The sequence below is a fragment of the Lynx rufus genome, unplaced genomic scaffold (genome assembly GCF_022079265.1).
Source record: "Lynx rufus isolate CCGP_SWC_20201006 ecotype Redwood Valley unplaced genomic scaffold, mLynRuf1.p SCAF_10, whole genome shotgun sequence".
In the NCBI taxonomy this organism is placed as follows: domain Eukaryota; kingdom Metazoa; phylum Chordata; class Mammalia; order Carnivora; family Felidae; genus Lynx; species Lynx rufus.
Window position 1 is genome coordinate 80980396 of NW_025814824.1, and position 19790 is coordinate 81000185.

Below are 19790 nucleotides of genomic sequence, written 5' to 3' on the forward strand. Positions count from 1 at the left end.
GGCCCCAGCCCTGTCCTCCTAGGAGATGCGCCCCCTGCTGTGTGTCAGGACCGGGGAGGTGGGGAGGCAGTCACCTGCTCACTGAGAGGCAGCAGGAACAGAGGCGGGGCAGGCCCCGGGAGGCCCGTGTGCTGGCTTGATGAGGCACCGTGGCATTCCCGAGTCATTACATGGCAGGCCCGGAGAAGGGGGGTGCGAGACCCAAGAGGACAGCGGGATCTTGAAGTTCAGGTGGGGCAGTGGGTCCCCCACAGGGAGGATGGCCCTCGTCCGTTCTGGGTCCTGAGCTGGTCAGCCTGACAGCATGGGGAATGGGGTCTGGAGAGAGCACAGCAGGCAGCAGAGAGACAGGGCAGAGGGCATAGCTGTGGTTCCCTCCCACAGAAGAAACCGCCGTGGAAGTATTGGGGGGTGGGGAGCGGCTAAGGTCGGGGGTGATTGGAAGGTAAAGTCAGCAGGCCTAGCCGGGTGGGGAGGAAGAGGGAGAAGCTGGCCACCCCCAGGCTTCTGGCTGAGCTCTCTGGGGGACAGCGGTGTCCCTACTTAGGATAGGAAGCCCAGGAGCGCGGCATGGGTTTGAGGTGACAGCGCTGAGTCGGCCAGACTCGGCCAGGCTGAGGACAGGGGAGGTACCCGTGGGTGTACTCGCCTGAAAGCTCAGCAGAGAGACCCGCTAAGTGTGCATTAAAAGTCACCTGCACACCAAGCCATTGAAACTTGGAAGAAAGAGGGAAGGAGACTGACCAGCAGTGAATGGGGAGTGAGGGCCACAGAACATTCTGGTCCTGTGAGGAGAGGTCTGGGAAAGGGTCTCTGGCCTTAGCGGGGAACGAGGGCCCTGAGCCAGAGCAGATGTGTTGGCTTGGTGGAGTGAGTGGTAGGAGAGGCAGCCACAGTGGGGGCGGGGGGACTCAAAGGGGGTCTCCTGGACAGGCCCCGGGACACTTACCCTTTCTGCTTTCTGTCCAGGTTTGGCAGCAAGGAGGAGTACATGTCATTCATGAACCAGTTCCTGGAGCACGAGTGGACCAACATGCAGCGCTTCCTGCTGGAGATCTCCAACCCCGAGACCGTCTCCAACACGGCCGGCTTCGAGGGCTACATCGACCTGGGCCGCGAGCTCTCCAGCCTGCACTCGCTGCTCTGGGAGGCCGTCAGCCAGCTGGAGCAGGTGCCTGGCCCCACGGGCTCCAGGGGGGACAGAGCCGGGCCAGAGGTGGCTGCAGAGCCCAGGGCTGCCCCTGCTTCTGGACTAACTGTGGGGGTCAAAGTGTTCGCCTGCCCGGGTGCCAGAGCCCAAGGTTCCAGGCCAGGCCCTGTGAGCATTGCCCTCAGGGTCCCTGAGCCCCTTTCCCTTGATGGGCAGTGTCCCATTCAGTCACCAGCACCAGCCACGGGAGCCCACTTTGCCCACGGGGGCTTTAGCTGTCCACACTCAGCATTGAGTGCGTGAAGGTGTGCCCCCTACCTGTGAGAAACGTGATCATCTTTAGCTGCTTCTCTGAAAATATCCTCGTTCTAGGTTTTAAGGCCACTGATGTGAAAAGATAGACACTGAAGATGCTGCACCTCCACACATCAGGCAGGAAGCTGCAGACCTTTCCAGAATTACCCTTGACCATGAGTTGAAAATCTGATTCCCTAGACATGTCTGATCCTGCTGCGGCCGCCTGGCCTGCGCCCTCGGTGGCCCAGGGTTCCACCGTCGCCCCAGCAGCCCCAGCCCACACCGCAAACAGTCCGGTCAGGATCCGCTTCCACAATATCTGTTGCTTCCCCGGGCTTAAAGAGACCACTTTACAAACGTGGTTACTGCCTGAACAGGGATGGAAGGCCTCCTTGCTCCCGTCCCATTCCCTAGAGGTGACCGCTCAGGGCACTCCAGTGTGTAGCTTTCTAGATATGTCTGCACGTGTGTTAAGTACCCATGCAGGCACAGAGTTCTTTTCCGTTTTTGTTTGTGTTGAAGTGAGCACTGCAGAGTGCATTTCTCACCTGGCTCTGTTGTCCTCTTTCCGTGTCACTAGGGGCTGCGCCGCCGCTGTGGCCTCTCGGATGGCCGCAGGCTGTCCCGCACGGGAGTACACGTTTCACTAGCCCCTGTTGCGGACACACGGGTTAATCCCCGCGTCTTGTTGCTGCGGTCGTGTCTGTTCGCTGATACCCACTCCCCTTTGGCTCAAGAGACACAGGGCAGGAAACGGCAGCGGGGCCAAGGCCCTCTCTTTCTCCACCGCTGCCAACACCAGTCACTCCCACTGCCGCCGCTTACGGCGTCCCGTGCCTGCCTCTGACACCCACATCTGCACCAGCAGGCAGGAAGCACAGGAGATGGCAGCCGCCGTCACAGCTGATGGCAGTGCAGCAAGAATTTGAAAGCGAGGTGTTTGCCTCTCAAGTCTATGCTGTTGACTGCATGAGTTCTCACACTTTTTTTGCACAGAACCACGGAGGCCGGTGCATAAGCAGAGGGCCATCCCAGAAGTCTCTCGGATAGGGAGGTGTTGCTGTGGGAAGTTCTGGGGTTCCTCGTGGGCTCCCCTCTCTGGGGCATGGAGATGGGATGTTCTCAGGTGGAGGGCTTGGACTAGGTCACCATTTCTCCCTTTAGGCCTCTCACCCCCCCACCCCCCCACCGCCAGAAGTATCTGGGGGGCTGGGGAAAAATGTTCATTTGCAGACTCCTAGGCTTTCCAGCTCCTTCCCGGCCCTGTTGGGTCTGACAGGTGGGGAGGGGAGGGCAGGGCCTGCCTTTCCAAGTGGCTCCTCAGCAGTGTTGAACCCCAGCAGGTGCAGTGCACTTGGCCTCCCCAAGTGGCGCCCACAGGTCACACCTGCCACTTGCTGTGTATTTGCAGAACATTGTATCCAAACTGGGACCCCTGCCTCGAATCCTGAGGGATGTCCACACAGCACTGAGTACCCCAGGCAGTGGGCAGCTCACGGGGACCAACGACTTGGCCTCCACTCCTGGCTCTGGCAGTAGCAGCATCTCGGCCGGGCTGCAGAAGATGGTGATCGAGAATGATCTCTCTGGGTAAGAGAGGCCAGGCGTACCGGCTGTTGTGGGGTGCGCATGTAGACAAGGTACAACCTGCCTGCAGTTGCCACTGGGGAGGAGGATGTCTACACAAACGTTTATAAGATAAGCTACTTGAGACTTGAAATGTGTTGTGCAGGCTGTAGGCAGTGAGCCTCCATTTGGGAAAAATCAGGGAAGGCTTCTTGGAGGAGGTAATGTGTTTTGGGCTTTTTAGGAAAAGCAACGTTTCCATGGGTGGAAAAGACATTCTATGTAGGGGAACTAGCACAAACAAAGGCTTGGAGAAAGACAATACATTCTGTTGAAGAACGATCACTAGTCCCAAATGCCTTTAGATTACCCAGGTGTGTGTTAAAAATACCTCTTCTGGTATTTCCTGGGTCTGAATCAGAATCTCCAGAAGTGGCATTCAAGTGTACGTGTTTTCAGCAGGAGTCTGGGTCACTCTGCAAGGCTTTGAGGCTGGGCGCTCCAGAAACTAGGAGAGGTGTCGAGGCCCCGCCCTCAGACTGAGGACAGGGAGGCAGAATGTTCTTGGATGTTAACGTCAAAATGAGGACATTCCTTTGAAAGACTTGGCATGTGTAGTGAACCGTTTGTGCCCCACTCACACACTGCCCTCCCAGGGGGCATCTTGGACCGGCTAGTAAGGCTTATGCAGCAGAGTTGGGACTTGGGTCTTGCTCTGAGGTGGCAACGGCAGCGGGCTCGTAAGCAGGCGAGGGCGCGGACATCCAGAATAGGGTGTGTGGTACACAGGACTGGGGTGCTTCCCAGCTCCCGCTGAGCCCCGGGGGTCCGTTCACACAACCTGCCAGATGAAGGAGAGCGGGTCAAGTGGAAGGGGACGCACCTTGGTTAAGAGGTAGCCAGGCGCGTGGGTTCCGAGGAGACCTGACTGCGTGTGTAGCACGACAGCCAAAGCCTGAGGCCGGTCTGGGTTTCTCCAGCTCCATTGCCTGCCGGTGTCCAGCCGAGTGGCTGCAGCCTGCCCCGCCCAAGTTCCATCAGTTGGGACTTGTCACTTCCTCTCCATCCCAGGCTCCCCATTGTTGAAACCGCTGCCCGCTCAGAGCCTGTTTACCTCCCCCAGCCTTCCCTCCACAGCCGACCTGACCCTCCACATTGTGCCTTCTAAGGAGTGGGCTTCCGGGGAGGGGCCAGGGAAGAGGCTGGAAGACTGGGGGTGGGTACGGCTCCGCCTCTGCAGGTGCAGACCCTCCCTGCCTGAGTCACACCTTTGGATCCTCCTCTGAGTCCTTGTTTTTGCCAGGAACACCAGCCCCCGCCTGCCAGTCAGACAAAGGTGGCAGCAGGAGGCGGGGTGGGGCGGGGGGGGGGGGGGGAGGCCTCACTGGGTCCCCACTCTGGTTATCAGTCTGGTGAGGTACGAGAGGGAAGAGGCAGCAGGGGTCCTTGCGGCTTTGAAGTCAGAGTTCTTAGTGCAGGACCCTTGGATAGCAGAGAGCCACTGCATTGTGGGTTGGGGCTTAGCTAAGGGGAGTTTTCCAGAACACTCCAGGCGCCAGCACTCTGTGTCCCAAGATGCAGCTGAGCCAGGAACAGGCGTACCAGGCAGCCTGACCTGGAACTAGCAGCGCTGGCCCCTAGAGTAGAGGTTCTGTGCAGGAACGGCCACCCTGGCCACTCAGTCCCCGTGGGGGCTTCTGCCGGGGTCGGCTGCCAGGGCCGTGGTTTGGTTTGCAGCTGGGCCACTGCTCCCAGCCTCTCCCACTTTTGCAGCCCACGCACCTCCTCTCCCCCACCCCGTCTTCCCTCCTCCCCAGCCCTGCCTTAGGCTGCCAGGCCCTGGCAGGTCGGCGGGGCGCTCGGTTTGGACCCGCCTTGGCCACATTCACAGTTCTTCTCTTCCCCCTTCTTTCCCTGTGTGTGCTTGTCTCCCTGCAGTCTGATAGATTTCACCCGGTTACCGTCTCCAACCCCCGAAAACAAGGACTTGTTTTTTGTCACAAGGTCCTCCGGGGTCCAGCCCTCACCTGCCCGCAGCTCGAGTTACTCGGAAGCCAACGAGCCTGATCTTCAGATGGCCAATGGTGGCAAGAGCCTGTCTATGGTGGACCTGCAAGATGCCCGCACGCTGGACGGGGAGGCTGGCTCCCCGGCGGGCCCCGACGCCCTCACTGCCGACGGGCAGGCGCCGGCATCGCAGCTGGTGGCCGGGTGGCCGGCCCGGGCGGCCCCGGCGAGCCTGGCAGGGCTGGCCACGGTGCGGCGGGCGGGCCAGACGCCGACCACGCCGGGCACCTCCGAGGGCGCCCCCGGCCGGCCCCAGTTGCTGGCGCCGCTCTCCTTCCAGAACCCCGTGTACCAGATGGCGGCGGGCCTGCCGCTTTCGCCCCGCGGCCTTGGTGACTCGGGCTCCGAGGGCCATAGCTCCCTGAGCTCCCACAGCAACAGTGAGGAGCTGGCAGCTGCCGCCAAGCTGGGAAGTTTCGGCGGTGCCGCCGAGGAGCTGGCGCGGCGGCCCGGGGAGCTGGCGCGGCGGCAGGTGTCACTGACTGAGAAGGGCGGGCAGCCCACGGTGCCACGGCAGAACAGCGCCGGCCCCCAGCGGAGGATCGACCAGCCGCCGCCGCCGCCCCCACCGCCACCCCCCCGCGCCCCGTGGCCGGACGCCACCCGCCCTGCTGAGCACGCTGCAGTACCCGCGGCCTTCGAGCGGACCGCTGGCGTCGGCCTCGCCTGACTGGGCTGGCCCCGGAGCCCGGCTCCGGCAGCCGTCGTCCTCATCCAAGGGTGACAGCCCGGAGCTGAAGCCTCGCGCGGTGCACAAGCAGGTCAGTGCTGTCGTCCGAGGGCGGGCCATCATCCCCCATGTCGCGCTGCTCCTCCTGGTCATCTCACCTGTGCCCAGCTGCCATCCCACGCTGAGTGATGCCGCACGTGGCCCATCCCGCCGTCCTGCCACGCACACCACCTCCCCTCCCCCGGGGGCCACTGGCCCCCGCCCGAGTCCTTGAATCAGGGACAGCGTGGCCTGAGGGTCTCTCTGCCACTTCTCCCAAGGGCAGTGGGAGTCAGGGAGAGAAAGGAGGGAGGGCTCTATCCATCTCCAGCTGGAGGCCTGATAAAGCCCTGCCCAGGGTAAGAGTCAACCAGACCCCCAGCACACCCCCCCCACCCCCACCCCCCCACCTTCGTGTCTCAGCTGGCCTCCAGGGCTCAGCTGCTGGGGCGAATGGTGTTCCTGTCACCCTGGGGCCGCACACAGTATGTGGGACAGATGTGTTGTGACTTGCATGACCACCTGCCTGGCCGAGCTCTCTTGACTCCGCCTCAGGCCGCCATCGAGAATGGGAGTTCCTGAGTTGGGGGTGGCATTGGTAGGCGCCTGGCCAGCTGGAAACCCCCTGCCCCTGCCATGCCTCTGAGCCACTTGTCCCCGTGACTCACCTCGTCCCACCCCCCTGTTCCCTCCAGCCCCTCACGGCTGTGTTTCATTGTAGGGCCCTTCACCCGTGAGCCCCAATGCCCTGGACCGCACGGCCGCTTGGCTCTTGACCATGAACGCGCAGTTGTTAGAAGACGAGGGCCTGGGCCCAGACCCCCCCCACAGGGATAGGCTAAGGAGTAAGGAGGAGCTCAGCCAAGCAGAAAAGGTAAAGCCGGACCCTGGCAGTGTGGGGCAGGGCGGGGCTGCCTGCCCGACGACGTTCTCTCCCCTTGAGCCCTGAATGAAGGGTGCTGCTTCTTCCTGTGTATGGCTAGTCCTCTCTCAACCCTTGGTCCCCCATGAGGACGGCAGCCAGTGGAATCTGGAAGTAGAAGCAGCAAGAAGGGCTTAGTTCAGAGCTGAGGATTCCTGTATAGGCTGCACACGAGACTCACTGGAAATTGTACTGAATCCAGACTCCCAGGACTCGGTCCTCAGACCTCTGGGAGGCCCCTTCCCTGAGTGACCGGGCAGCTGAGTTTCTGAGAGTGCCGGACTTGAGGGCTGGGGGATGCCAAAGAGGCACATGGAGACCGTCGTGGGGCGCTTCGCGCATGAGCAGCAGAGTGGTGTGGGTCCCCAAGGCAGCCGGGAGGGCTGCCCCCCAGCCAGGCCCCCCCACTCTGGCTTTGTGCCTAGCCAGGGCCTGAGAGAGAAAGAGCCAGGGTGAAGGGGTGGGGCCAGACTGCTACTGCGAGGCTTGCTTCCCCCTAGGGAGAAAAAATGGCTCTAAAATATCCAGATTCCACCCCACCACACACATCCAGCATTTGGCGGGGGCAGTGGGAGGGGCTTCTGTCCTCCCAAATTCTCCCTGCTGTTATGGCACCTGTCCTGGATCCATGGCTGGTTCTCATGACCCCTGCAGGCCCAGGTCAACACGGGGCCCCTTGCAAGGCCACCCCAGCATGGCAGCCACATCCCCCGCTTCCCTAGGTGCCCTCGCCTCTCAGCCCCAGGAAAGCCTGTAGCAGCCTCTCGGGCAATTCCACGGAGCTCAGGGTGGCAGCTCTCCCTCCTCCTGGCCTAAGGCGAGGTTCATGTCCATGCTGCATTCCGCCACCTTCCACCATCCCCTTAGTCCACTGCATCCACCTGCTTTCACCATAATTACGTGAAGGGGACAAGGGGACGTGGGGCACAGTGCTCCAAGAGCCAGCGTTTGTCTGGGCAGCAAGGAGAGCCAGCCTTCGCCCGGGCTCCCTGCGTGAGCCGGCTGGGCTCTGCACGTCTCTGAGACTCCAGTTCCCACTTGTGAATTGCAAGGACCGCCCAGACCATTTGCAGGGGTCCGGCTGCAGCTGGGGTGTCCCCTTTCCTTGCTGCTCCGTGGCTGAACGAGCTCCTGTTTCTCTCACCCTCTCCACTACTAACCCTTACAGGCAAATCCAGGAGGCCTTGTTCCCTCGAGCTCCCTGGAGACCTGGGAGGGTCTTCCCTACCCCTCTCTGGCCAGCTCGGCAAGACTTGGGACGGGCCGAGGTCATTTCTCCCGGAGCCAGGCTCTCTGTGGATCCAGCTTTGCTGTAGGACCTTTGCTTTGAGTTGGGGCTGGTCTCTCACCGCTCTCTGGATTTGCGGCCTCCTAACCTTTGGGCTGTCCTTTGCTGAAGTGAATTAGGCCTCCGTTGCCTGGGATTCAAGGAGAGCCTCTTCCTGCCTCCTCCAGCCCCCATACTGTCATGGCATCCTGGCCCCCAGCCCCTTGATTCTAGCCTCAGCCCCACCCCCTTTAACCTCTCTGTCTCCCCCTTACTTCCCCACACCACTACTCTTGCTTTAGTTTCACATAGAGGCTGGGAGGCTAGGACCTTACCCCACCGGTCAGTCACTCTCCACGTGACCGGGTCACCTTGCCTTCTGGGCCTCGGTTTCCCCTCCTGTAGAGTCCCTATCTCTCAGGATGCTGTCAGGTCTTAATATATCTAAGAGTGTTTTTAACATTTGTTTATTGTATTAATGACGACAACAACAACCTCAGTGCCCTAGTTAAACCGTTACTTCCGAGATCTGGGTGTGAGTCTTCATTCCCTCACAGCTGTGAGGCCAGGCTGCAGGGGTGGGAGGTTGAAGCGGAGAAAGCCCCGGGTGGGGACAGGCCTTGCGTGTCACCGCCACCCCTCTGGCTGGGCTCCTTAGGAGTCTCCGAGCTGGGCTCCCTCCTACCCGTGCTCCCGCTTGGGCTCACGAGGTGTGCTCTTTGTCCTGGGTGCTGTGCCCCTGGCGCGCCGCCCCCCTGGCAGGACCTGGCCGTGCTGCAGGACAAGTTGCGGATCTCCACCAAGAAGCTGGAGGAGTACGAGACCCTGTTCAAGTGCCAGGAGGAGACGACGCAGAAGCTGGTGCTGGAGTACCAGGCGCGGCTGGAGGAGGGTGAGGAGCGGCTGCGGCGGCAGCAGGAGGACAAGGACATCCAGATGAAGGGCATCATCAGCAGGTGAGAGCAGCCGGTTCTGGTCCCCCGCACACAGAGCAGGCAGGCCGTCCTCCTGATGAGGGGAAGGGCTGATCAGCCGCAGGATGAGCCAAGGGTGGAAGGAGGAGAGCGTCCCAGGCAGTGGGGACAGCATGGCACACGTGTGGCGTTAGGCAGCCTGGACTGCAGGAAGCCCTACCCGGCACAGGGTGCACTGATGGTGGAACGCGAAGTCGGGCGTGGCAGGAGTGAGGTCAGACAAGGCCCTGTAAGGAGTCCTGTTTTCTTGGCAAGCCCTGTCAGGGGAGCTAGGATTGGGGGCGCCTTGAAACACAGTGAGGACCCAATTCTGGGCAGGAAAAGTAGGCATAAATGTCATTACATTCGGCAGGTGAAGGTGGTGGGGGGAGGAAGGCAAAATATCCCCCAAGTTTCTACCAAGAGCGTCTGGGTGTCTTGGTGCCAGTTGCTGAGATGAGGGTCTGGGGAGGGGAGCAGTTGGGGTGTCCCAGCGATTCCAGTTTAAGGTGCCTTTGGGTTACCTGGGAAAGATTTCCAGGGAACCATTGGCTCTGATGCTGACTCTCACCTTTATTGATGGCTTAGATGGCATCCTGTGTTGATTTTCTCTCTCTCATTCTCTCTCTGTCTCCACCCATGGGTAGGGCGTCTGTAGGCAGGGAGCACAGTGAAGGTGTAGCGTCCCAGCCATCCCACAGCGTCCCGATCGTGAAGTTCACGTCTTTATGACAGTAATACAAGGTAGCAGAGGAAACAGCGTGGACTTTCTAACTTGTTTTCACGGCATAAGAGCCTGTCATCTGGACAGATTTAGCAGGTGTGCCATACCCAGAAGTTTCCCCACCTGGCCTCATGTTTTGTCCACTACAGAAACCCTTTCCAGATTCTTCCTACTTAGACTACCCGTTTCTCTGCTCCTAATTACTGTTTGTTTCACTTACCTATGGGTGTGTTCATTATAAAATGGTTAACGTGAGCAGAGATCCTGTAACCAGAGTGACTGTTAATCCACTGTTCACTTGACAGCCAGCTCTGTTCTTTGTGTGTGTGGTTCCGGGAATGGAAATGCTTCTCAAACTAACCACCTCTTCCTCATTGTATCTCTTCTCTGAGGAGTGTGTGGTCTCTGAATTCAGTGGCTTACTTAGTGCATTTATTTCTACTAAGTATCACAGTGTATTTCCTCAGTAATGGAAATGTCAAATTAGATCAGTTTGGTTGCTAGCATTGTTTAACTCTAGATTCTTACCAGTTTTTGTGGCTACTTGTTTACCATTCTATCACTATTTGGGGAAAGGATATTGAATGTCTAATCATAATATGGATTTGTGTATTTCTCTTTTCTATTGTTTTTGATTTATGTACACTGAAACTCTGCAACCACATCTAGGATTGTTACGTGCTGGTGATGAACTGATCTCTTTATTATTATAACATCACCGTCTTTATCCCTCATAACATTCTTTGTTCTGAAATCTACTTTGTTTGATGTTAATTACAGGTGTCTCAATTTATTTTGATTAATATTAGCCAGGTGTATCCTTTTTTATCCTTATACTTTTAACCTATTGGTGTCTTTCTATATAAATGAATTTCTTTTATAGACACCTTATTGGTTCTTGCATTTTATCTAATCTGACAGTTTCTGCCTTTTAATTGGAGTGTTTAGACCATTTACATTTAATGTAATTATCAATATAATTATGTATGAATCTCTTATCTTGCTACCATTATCTATTTGTACCATCTGTTTTGTTCCCTTTTTTCCCCCGGACTCTTTTGGATTGAGCATTTTTTATGATTGCATTTTATCGCTTATTGTCTTACTAAGCTATGTCTCTGTTGTCACTTTAGGGCAGGAGTTGGAAACTTCCCATAAGAAGGCAGATAATAAATATTTTAGGCTTTGCAGGCCATATGGCCTCTGTAAGTATTCAACTCTGCTGTTGCAGCAGAACTATGTGTGTGGTGTGGCTATTTACAAAAACAGGCAGTGGGCCCAGTCGGGCCCTCATTCTCAAGCTATAATAGTAGCAATTCTGTCATTATTTTTGTTCCTTTGTACTTAAGCTATCTTTTTCTCTGGCTGTTTTTAAGATCACCGATAATTTGATTAAGATGGTCCTTGCCGTGGTTTCTTCATGTTTCTTGAGTTTGTGAGTCTACCATCCTGCTTCCCCAGTCTCTTTCCTGGGAATCCCATCACACATACGTTAGGCTGCTTTATGTTGTCCTACACTGCACTGATGCTCTGTTGTTTCCTTTTTTCACTTTTCTTTCCTGCCGTGTGTTAGATCATTTCTGTTACTGTGTCTGCAAGGTTACTAATCATTTCTTCTTCAATGTCCAATCTGCTATTAATCCTATCAGTATTTTTTTTCATTTCATTTCAGATACTGTATTTTTCACCTTCAGACTTTCAGCTTGGTTTAAATTCTATTTCTCTTCTCATCATGCTCCTGCTTTCCTCTATTTTCTCAGCCATGTGGAATGTATTTACAATAGTTTCAGTGTCTACTAATTCTGTCATCCGTGACATTTCTGAGTCTGTTTTTATTGATTAGTTTTCTTCCTGGTTATCCGTTACATTTTCCTACTTCTCTGTATGTTTGGTGATTTTTGGTTGGATGCCAGACATTGTGACTTTTGCTTAGGTGTGGAATGTTTTGTGTTCTTTTAAATGTTTTTGGGCTTTGTTCTGGGACACAATGAGGTTATTTGGAATTAGTCTGATTCTTTTGAGGCTTGCGTTTAAGCTCTGTTGGGGTGGGTCTGGACAGCTTTTAATCTAGCCTGATCTGACTCCATATTGAGGCAGTTTCCTTCTGAGGATTCTGCTTTATGCCCCTGTGTTAGCACGTCTTCCTACCCTGCCAGGTAGGAATATTAACTCTTCCTGGGGCTGTTTTGTTCTCATGTTTCAGTGGTGCATGCAGACCAGTCCTCAGCCAGAGACTCAAGGGGAGCCCTCAGGATATATGTGGAGCTCTCTCTGTGTCTTCCTCTTCTTGGGTATGGCCTCCCTGGGTCTCCTCTACTCCATGAGATTGCTTCCCTTCTTTTTTTATTTGGCCTGGACACTCCAGGCCGTGAGAGGGGCTCAGCTCGTGCATTCCCTTGTCTTAGGAGACACTGCCGGTTGTTCTGTGTCTGGACACCACTTTTTCATACATGTCATTCGGTTTTCTGGTTTGTTTATTGTGGTCACTGTTTGACGGCAGAAGGGTAAATCCAGTCCCTGTTACCCCACCAGCCAGAAGCACAAGTCTCTCCCCTAGAGTAATTTCCCTTCTGACTGACACCATCTAATGCCCGTCTTCTCCCTATTCCTCCCTTCCCCATTCTTACAGGCTTTTCTCAATGTCTGATCTTTCTGTGACAAGGAACCCCCCCTTGGCATGGCCCCACACCCCTTCCTCCTGATCAGTGCTCCCCAACCGCTGATCCCACCGACTTCTCACAACAGCCCTGCGGGTACCTGCCCCAGCACCGTTGACCTCTCTGTGTACCTTCTGTGACAGGCGCTCAGTGCTCACCCAGGGGTTAGGGGACCGCTCTGCTGGCCTGGAGAAGTTGTGTGGGTAGAGAGGGGGATGAAGCCTTGGGAGTAGGTGAGCTTGTCTGGAGAGCAAGAGCGGGGGCTTGGGCAGACCCCAGTGGAGACATGCTGGGAGCAGGCAGGACAGCCATCTGCAGAGCAGTAGCCATGGGGCTAGGAGGCAAACCCAGAGAGCGTGGGGTCCAGAAGCTAAAGGATGAGCATCGGAAGGTGGGTGTCATCCGCAGTGATTAGCAGGTGTGTGAGGGACCGGCAAGGTGAAGCCAGAAAGGGTTTCAGGGAGGGAGCAGCTGGCAACAGACACACACATGCCTTAGTTCTGAGCCTCTGCAGACGGTATTCCTCCCGTCTTCCCTACGCTTACCCACATTCAGACTTGCTTGTCCCTCAGATGTCCGGTAAGTGCACCCACCCTCCAGCGCAGTTGCCTACTTCCTCTTCTCTGTTCCCATAGCCTCTAGGCTGTTGTCTGCCTGTCTGTGTCCCTGCTGCTTTGTGAACCTTTTGAGCGATGGAGATCTGTACTTTTCATCTCGCTACTTTGAGTGCCTGGTACATCTTGGCACGGCCTTGGTGAATGCCGAGTCGGCGGAGAAAGCCCTAGAGCCCTTCGGGGTTTCGTCTTCCCACCTGTGCCATGGGTCTTATGGCATTACCCCACCTGCCCTGCTCTGGGAGGCGGTGAGGACCTAACCACCACCCCCAACCACCGTGGCTCCTGGAAGAACATCAGGAAATGGGCAGCTCCAAGGGTTTCTGGGAGATCTGGGAACAGAGTCTGGAGTAGGTAAAGCATAAGGAAGAAGGAGACCCAGCTCATGTCGGCTGTTGGAGGCCAGCTGGAGGGGCTCCCCTGCTGTGTCCCCACTGTGCAGGTGTGATGGCTTCTTCCCACAAGGCCCCACGCCCCCACACCCACCTCCTCACCTCCCTCAAGTGCCAGCTCGACTGTCCTTGTGTGTGGTCACAGGTTGATGTCTGTGGAGGAGGAGCTGAAGAAAGACCACGCTGAGATGCAAGCAGCTGTAGACTCCAAACAGAAGATCATCGATGCCCAGGTGGGTTCCGGCCCTGTGCTCAGCCATAGGCATTAAAGGACCTGGGTTGGGCAGCGGGTGACTTTGAGATCTCTACATCCTCATTAATGCCCCCACTATAAAAGCTGAGGAGGAACAGGAGGCCAGGATCTCTGGTCTGGAAAGTCAGATTTGAAGGTCTCCGTGGACCACACGCTCATGGGGACAGGCTGTGAAAGTGGTGGGGCAAGTCCTTCCCTACCGGGACGACTTGGTGGGCACTGCCTTTCCCCAAGGGTGCTGAACAAGGACTGGAAGCGGTTGGGAGGGGAACGGGGATGGCTTCAGGTGACAGCAGGCTGGGCAGATGGAGCAGGGGGGCTCTTATCTGTGGCTCCCCAGCTGCATTGAGAGATGTGGCACATAAGAGACTGCGGCCACCATTCTCCTTCACTACACTGTTTCACTCACCCGGGAATAGGACCAGGCCTTGGTCAGACTGTAAGCAGCACAGGCTGACCAGGAGCTGTGACCTCTGTGTCACACACTCGCACATGCACGTGAGCCAGGGCGCACACCCTTGGGGCTCAGGTGGCTGACAGGTGACACCACTAGGGCTGCTGTTTGGGTGAGCAGCAGTGGTGTGAGAGACGTCGTCAGAAGGCAGGCTCTAGGAGGTCTCTGTCGGTGATGTCGAGCCTCCTCCTCTTCTTCCTCGTCCTCCTCCTCCTCCTCGTCCTCCTCCTCCTCCTCCCCCCCGGCCCCCTCCCCACCTCCTCCCAGCCTCCTCCCAGCCTCCTCCCTGCCTCCTCCCAGCCTCCTAGCCTCCCAGCTTCCTCCCTGCCTCCTCCCAGCACCCCCCTCCCCCTCCCAGCCCCCCACCTCCTTCCCACCTCCTCCCAGCCTCCTCCCAGCCTCCTCCCTGCCTCCTCCCAGCCTCCTAGCCTCCCAGCTTCCTCCCTGCCTCTTCCCAGCACCCCCCTCCCCCTCCCAGCCCCCCACCTCCTTCCCACCTCCTCCCAGCCTCCTCCCTGCCTCCTCCCTGCCTCCTCCCTGCCTCCTCCCAGCACCCCCCTCCCCCTCCCAGCCCCCCACCTCCTTCCCACCTCCTCCCAGCCTCCTCCCTGCCTCCTCCCTGCCTCCTCCCAGCACCCCCGTCCCCCTCCCAGCCCCCACCTCCTTCCCGCCTCCTCCCAGCCTCCTCCCCAGCACACCCACTGCCCCGCCTTTCCTGCCCTTCACACTTAGTGTACTCCTGGTGCCCCCACCCCGTCTCCTCCCAGCACCCCTGGTGGGCACACTTAGCCCCAGGGAGACCCCTGCCCCAGTACAGCCCCCCTTTGGTCCAAGGACCCCTCCCGTGGCCCCAACTAATGCCCCGTTTGCCCCCAGGAGAAGCGTATCGCCTCACTGGACGCCGCCAACGCCCGCCTCATGAGTGCCCTGACGCAGCTGAAAGAGAGGTACAGCATGCAAGCCCGTAACGGCGTCTCCCCCACCAACCCCACCAAATTGCAGATTACCGAGAACGGCGAGTTCCGAAACAGCAGCCATTGTTAACCTGCCCGAGGAGGGAGGACCGTGGTGGCCCAGAGCAGGCCTCGGCCTGGGGCCTGGGGAGGAGCGCCCCCACAGTCGCAGCCTCCCGCGCAGGGGCAAGGGGGGGCCCAGGCCTCCTCCCCTTCCCTCCACCTGCGGTCCAGGAGGTGCCGCACGGGGAGCCTGGACAGACTGACGCGGCGTGGGCCCGCTCCCCTCTCTTCTGGCCCGAGAAGCGAGCTCGGTGCAGGCCGGAGAGGCCCGCACGCTGGGGGTGGGGCGGCCTGGGGGGAGCAGGGGGCCTGCCAAAGTACGTCTCCGTCGGTTGCTGAGTTTGGTGTGTGTCACCTTTCTTCCTTGACCTGGCCAAGTGCATGTACCCCTTCCCCCTCCCCAGGGAGAGAGCGCCCGCAGGGCAGAGGGTTAGAGAGCTAGGGGCCCAGGCCCCTGCCCTGAGGGACTTGTCCCTTAGTTCCAGGGGCGGACGGACAGGCTGGTCGGCGGGCAGGGAGAGGGTGGGGAGGACGGAGCTGCCGGAGTACCTGTCCTGCAGGGCTCCCCCGAGCCCCTGCCACTGCATGCGGCCTGTCCAGGGACCTGCCTGGCTGTGAGGAACCGAGGATTCACCCCTGTACTGTCCCCAGACTCCCTGCCTCTTCCCCCCCACCCCCACCTTCCTTCCTTATTTTGCCAAACAGACCCAGTGAGGATCCTGGCCCGTTCGTCTGGGCCCTCGTATCTGCGGGGAGGATCTGGAGCCTCTCTCACTTGCCCAGGCCGAGGGCTCCCTAAAGCCAAAGATCTGGGCAGAGGTGGCCCAGATGGCACTGTGCCCGATCCCTGCCCTTCTCCCGGGGCCAGTGCACCAGGGCACCGTGGCCCTGCAGGGAGTGGCCAGCTGGTGGTGCTTACCCTGAGAGGAAGGCTGATCTTTCCTGATTGATGATTAAAAGAAATTCTAATGCCAGCAGGCCCTGAGAAGGTGGATAACTGTGATTTTTTTTCCTTTCACAGTATGCATTAGAAACAAAAGCCCGCTTGCTCGCTTGCTGGAACACAGGGGCCTTTTAAATTGAGCGTGCGCACTGCATGGGAAATAGCGGCCCTGGAGGATGTTAGACTTGCTCCCTCTCCAAGACAGCAGCGGCCTGCACCAGGCCCCGTGTGTGCGGCCGGCCTCCTCCTCACCCTTCCCGGGCCCCCGGCCAAGGACCCAGGCGCTGCAGACAGGAGAGGGGCACATCCCACAGCTGGGGCCGGTTTTCCTCAGCTCTAGGCCGTTCTGTGGCTTCTCAGCCCTCCCTGATCCCCACCCCTTGCGGGACATAGGTGGTCAGGAGCTTGGGTCTGTCTCAGTCCCTCCCTGGTCCCACCCCCAGCCCTGGGGGGTCTCCAGCAAGAGCTGGGCATTTGCCCCCCTCCCCGGCAGAGCCCGGGCTAGGCGAGCTGCCCGAGCCGCCCCCTCTGCCTTGGCCTCAGGAAGCTGAGACCCTGGGGAAGAGCCCTGAGCCCTTCCTGCCGCAGCCAGGGCCAGGGTCACCACAGAGCCCACCAGGTCGAGTGCGGGAAGGGTGGCCCAGACCACGCTGCGCCCCATCCTGGCCTCTGGGCAGGGGCTTTTAGATGAAACCTGCAGTTCAGTTAGGCCAGAGACTTGCCGCTGAGGAGAGGGCAGGCCCCTAAGGGTCACAGACCTCAGGAAGGAAGGCCGTGGGGGCTGTGGCCCTGCCCCCACCTGTGGCCACACAGGCAGGGCCTGGCCCCAGTGATGTCCTCTGGTTCGGTCTCATCCCCCCGCTGCCCGGTGAGCCCTCCCCTCCTCCCCACCCCTCCCCCACCGATGCCTCGATGCCTCGTAGAGCAACCTCGGACTGAGCGCCTCTTAGCAATACGGGGGGAGGTTCCCAGGGCCCGGACGGCAGGGCGTAGGAGGCCAGCATGCGTGTGGTGCTGGTGGCCCTTGGCGTGGGTGTGAGCTCTCAGGCCGAGAGCCTTATTTACTTAGTGCAAAAACTGTAAAAGTGTACAGACTCTTCACAGATTTTTATCTGAATTGCAAGTCTGACAATTTTTGTAAATGTTCTCGGTGTTCGACTGTAATGTAACTATTTCACCTAATGGTTGTACATAGTCCTTTAGTCCTGGTGCTGCCGAGGGCTGCCCGGGACCGCTGCTCTCCGATGGTTTGTATTTTATTTTTTAATCTAGAACAGTATTGGGCAGGAGGAGGGGGTTTGGGGTTCGGTGTCGGGGTTTCTCCCCACCTGTGGCATGTACCCGTCGGCTTTGCAGCGTGCTGTCTGGGTGGGGTGCTGGGGACACGCGCCCTGTCCGGGCCACACAGAACCTGCGTCCCGGGGTGGGGCCAGGGTGCCAGAGGGCCAGAGGGAGGGGGAGTGAGGGAAGGCAGGCCCTGCTCCGGGAAGGTGAGGCCCTGGGCCCAGAGCCTGCTGGAGACGACTGTCCTCCCTGGCCGGCACAGAGAGGCCTGACTTTTTGCTTAACTTTTATGTTTAGGGTGAAGGAAACTGCCAAACTTCCTATAAGTGAAGACTTTTTTCCGACTGCCCAGAAAGGGGGGGGTGGGGAACCAAGGCCAGAGCTCCACACGCCCCCCCCCACCTCCCCCCTATAGAGCGTCTGCCCCCAAGGGGGGGAATATGGGGTACGCCTCTCCCTGCCGCCCCGCCCATCAGCGGAAGGCAGGCTGTCCAGGGAAACAGCCCCTCTTTTCTACACCTTTGGCCCCAAATCCACCCCCGGCCCCACACCGCCCCCCGCTCCCCCTTTTGTAAGTATGTGAAAAAGAAAACCACGCAAACGTTGGAGTCTTGGCTGGAGCCCCTCCCAGCTGCGACTTTGAACTGTGTAATAATGTACAGAGAAAGTTGTTGGTGTTCTAAGACTGTGTGGCTGTGCAATTTCTGTACATTTGCAATTAGAAATATTAAAGATTTATTTAGCTATTTTAAACCTGACTCGCCTCCATTCAGCTGCGTCTCAGGAGATTTCCTAGGCGGTGACTCTTGAGTTGTGGGTTTGTATTGTCCTTTAGCAAGGGACTGGCCCTGGGGTTCCCTCCGGTGGTACCTGCAGACAGGGGAGCCCTCCCGGAACCGGTAGTAGTGTTGGTCTTGGCTTACCGAGTGACCTGAGCCTGTTTCCCGTTGGGCACTGGAGCATTGCCTTCCCAGGGCCCTTCCCGGGCTCTGACAAGCTCAGAAGGGAGCTCTTTGCCAGTCCCACACCCCCAGGGGGATGGCGTGGCCCCCACACTCGCTGCAGGAGATACCGTCTCCTGCCAGGCTCTGCTTCAGATGCCTTCCCACCCACTAAAATCTGACTCCAGGGCAGAGGGGAGAGTTTGGCCCATGTCCCCAGCAGGTCATGGCTGATTTGGGCTAAACCAAGCTTCTAAGGCCTGGAAGGCCCCAATTCATGAGGCTGTCACAAGCCAGACCCACTTGTAAGGCCAAACCCAGGGCCTCTGAAACAAGCCATCCCCCAAACCCCTTCAGCTGCACGGGGACCTTGCAGCCCTGGGTCCTACTCAGCAGGTCCCAGGCACCACCCAGTAACCCCTAGGGGTCAACACCTCTCCTGTTGACACATGGCTAAGAGGGGGCCCATCCAGGCCTCAGCCCAACCCCTCGGAAACGACACAGGCACAGGAGCCCGGATACTCTAGGGGGCGGGGATGTATCCAGTCATCACCCGATGGGAGACCTTGGTCTGTCACCTACACAGGTATCTCTAGCTCATGCCAGGGACTTGGGCCCTGGCTGTCCAGCACTCCCAGAGGGAAAGCCCACGGGTGCTCCTGTGCTCATCCTTGAAGGTAATGGGAGGGCTGGTTCGAGAGCGGGATGGCAGGATGGCAGGGGGTAACAGAACCACAATGTCACTGTCTACGCACTCCAGCCTGCCCTTGTTCCTGTTAGCCCCGGGTGACTCCAAAGCCATGTGGTTCTGGGGGCGGCGGCCTCCTGCTCCCCGAACCCATGCTCACGCCTTGCCTCAGCCACTAGGAAACGTTACCCGCCCCTCCCCCACCTGCCCACACTGCCACCTGCCTGCCCAGTGCTCCCCTGGCTGTGCCCCTCCCTCCACCACGGTCCCCTGGCCTCTGACTCTCAACCTCTGGTCTCTGGTGAGGACCCCTCCCTCTGTCCCACCCTCCCCATCGTCTACATTAACACCCACACCCCCACTCCCTGCATTAGACGGACCCCTTCCCTCCCAGGGGCCTTCTCTGTGTCTTTACCGCCTTCCCCACCAAGCTCAACCCCTGTGGTCTCCCTTTTTAGCCCCCTTTTCGGCAATATTCTTTGATCACATCAGCCCTGGGATTACCCACAGCCCATGCGTTCTGGGCGGCCGAACAGAAGAAAACACCCCAGTCCGCACCGACCCCTGTGGGTTCTGTGTCCCTCTCCTGTTTTCCACTACAAGTAACCAGACCTTCACCTCTGCCGTCTCCCGAGCCTGACTGCTGCCTGCTCACAGGGCCATCCTGCTGCACCCCCCCCCCCGGGAGAAGACTCCCCCATTGACCCTCTGACCTTTCCCTGGTTCACTGCCAGCCTTCACCCCCTGCAGCTGCAGGAAAGGAGGTGACCCTGTTCCCGAGGCAGCCCCTGGCCAGGGCCCTCCCCCCACCCCTGCTGCCTTATCACTCCTGAAACTTCAGCTGCACTGCTCTTTCCTGGCGTCTGAAGTGCTGGGTCTCTTTCTACTCACCT

General features: G+C 58.4%; 1 protein-coding gene across 1 annotated transcript in view; it reads left to right on the forward strand.

The window, feature by feature from the left end:
- Positions 1-15241, forward strand: part of DAB2IP (DAB2 interacting protein) — a 119238-nt gene extending 103997 nt beyond the window's left edge. The window contains 8 exon segments of the mRNA XM_047099759.1: positions 970-1171; positions 2859-3037; positions 4952-5654; positions 5656-5841; positions 6511-6663; positions 8741-8934; positions 13464-13551; positions 14902-15241. Coding sequence (XP_046955715.1) covers positions 970-1171; positions 2859-3037; positions 4952-5654; positions 5656-5841; positions 6511-6663; positions 8741-8934; positions 13464-13551; positions 14902-15069 — 1873 coding nt within the window. The 3' untranslated portion in view covers positions 15070-15241.
- The last annotated feature ends 4549 nt before the right edge of the window (positions 15242-19790 follow it).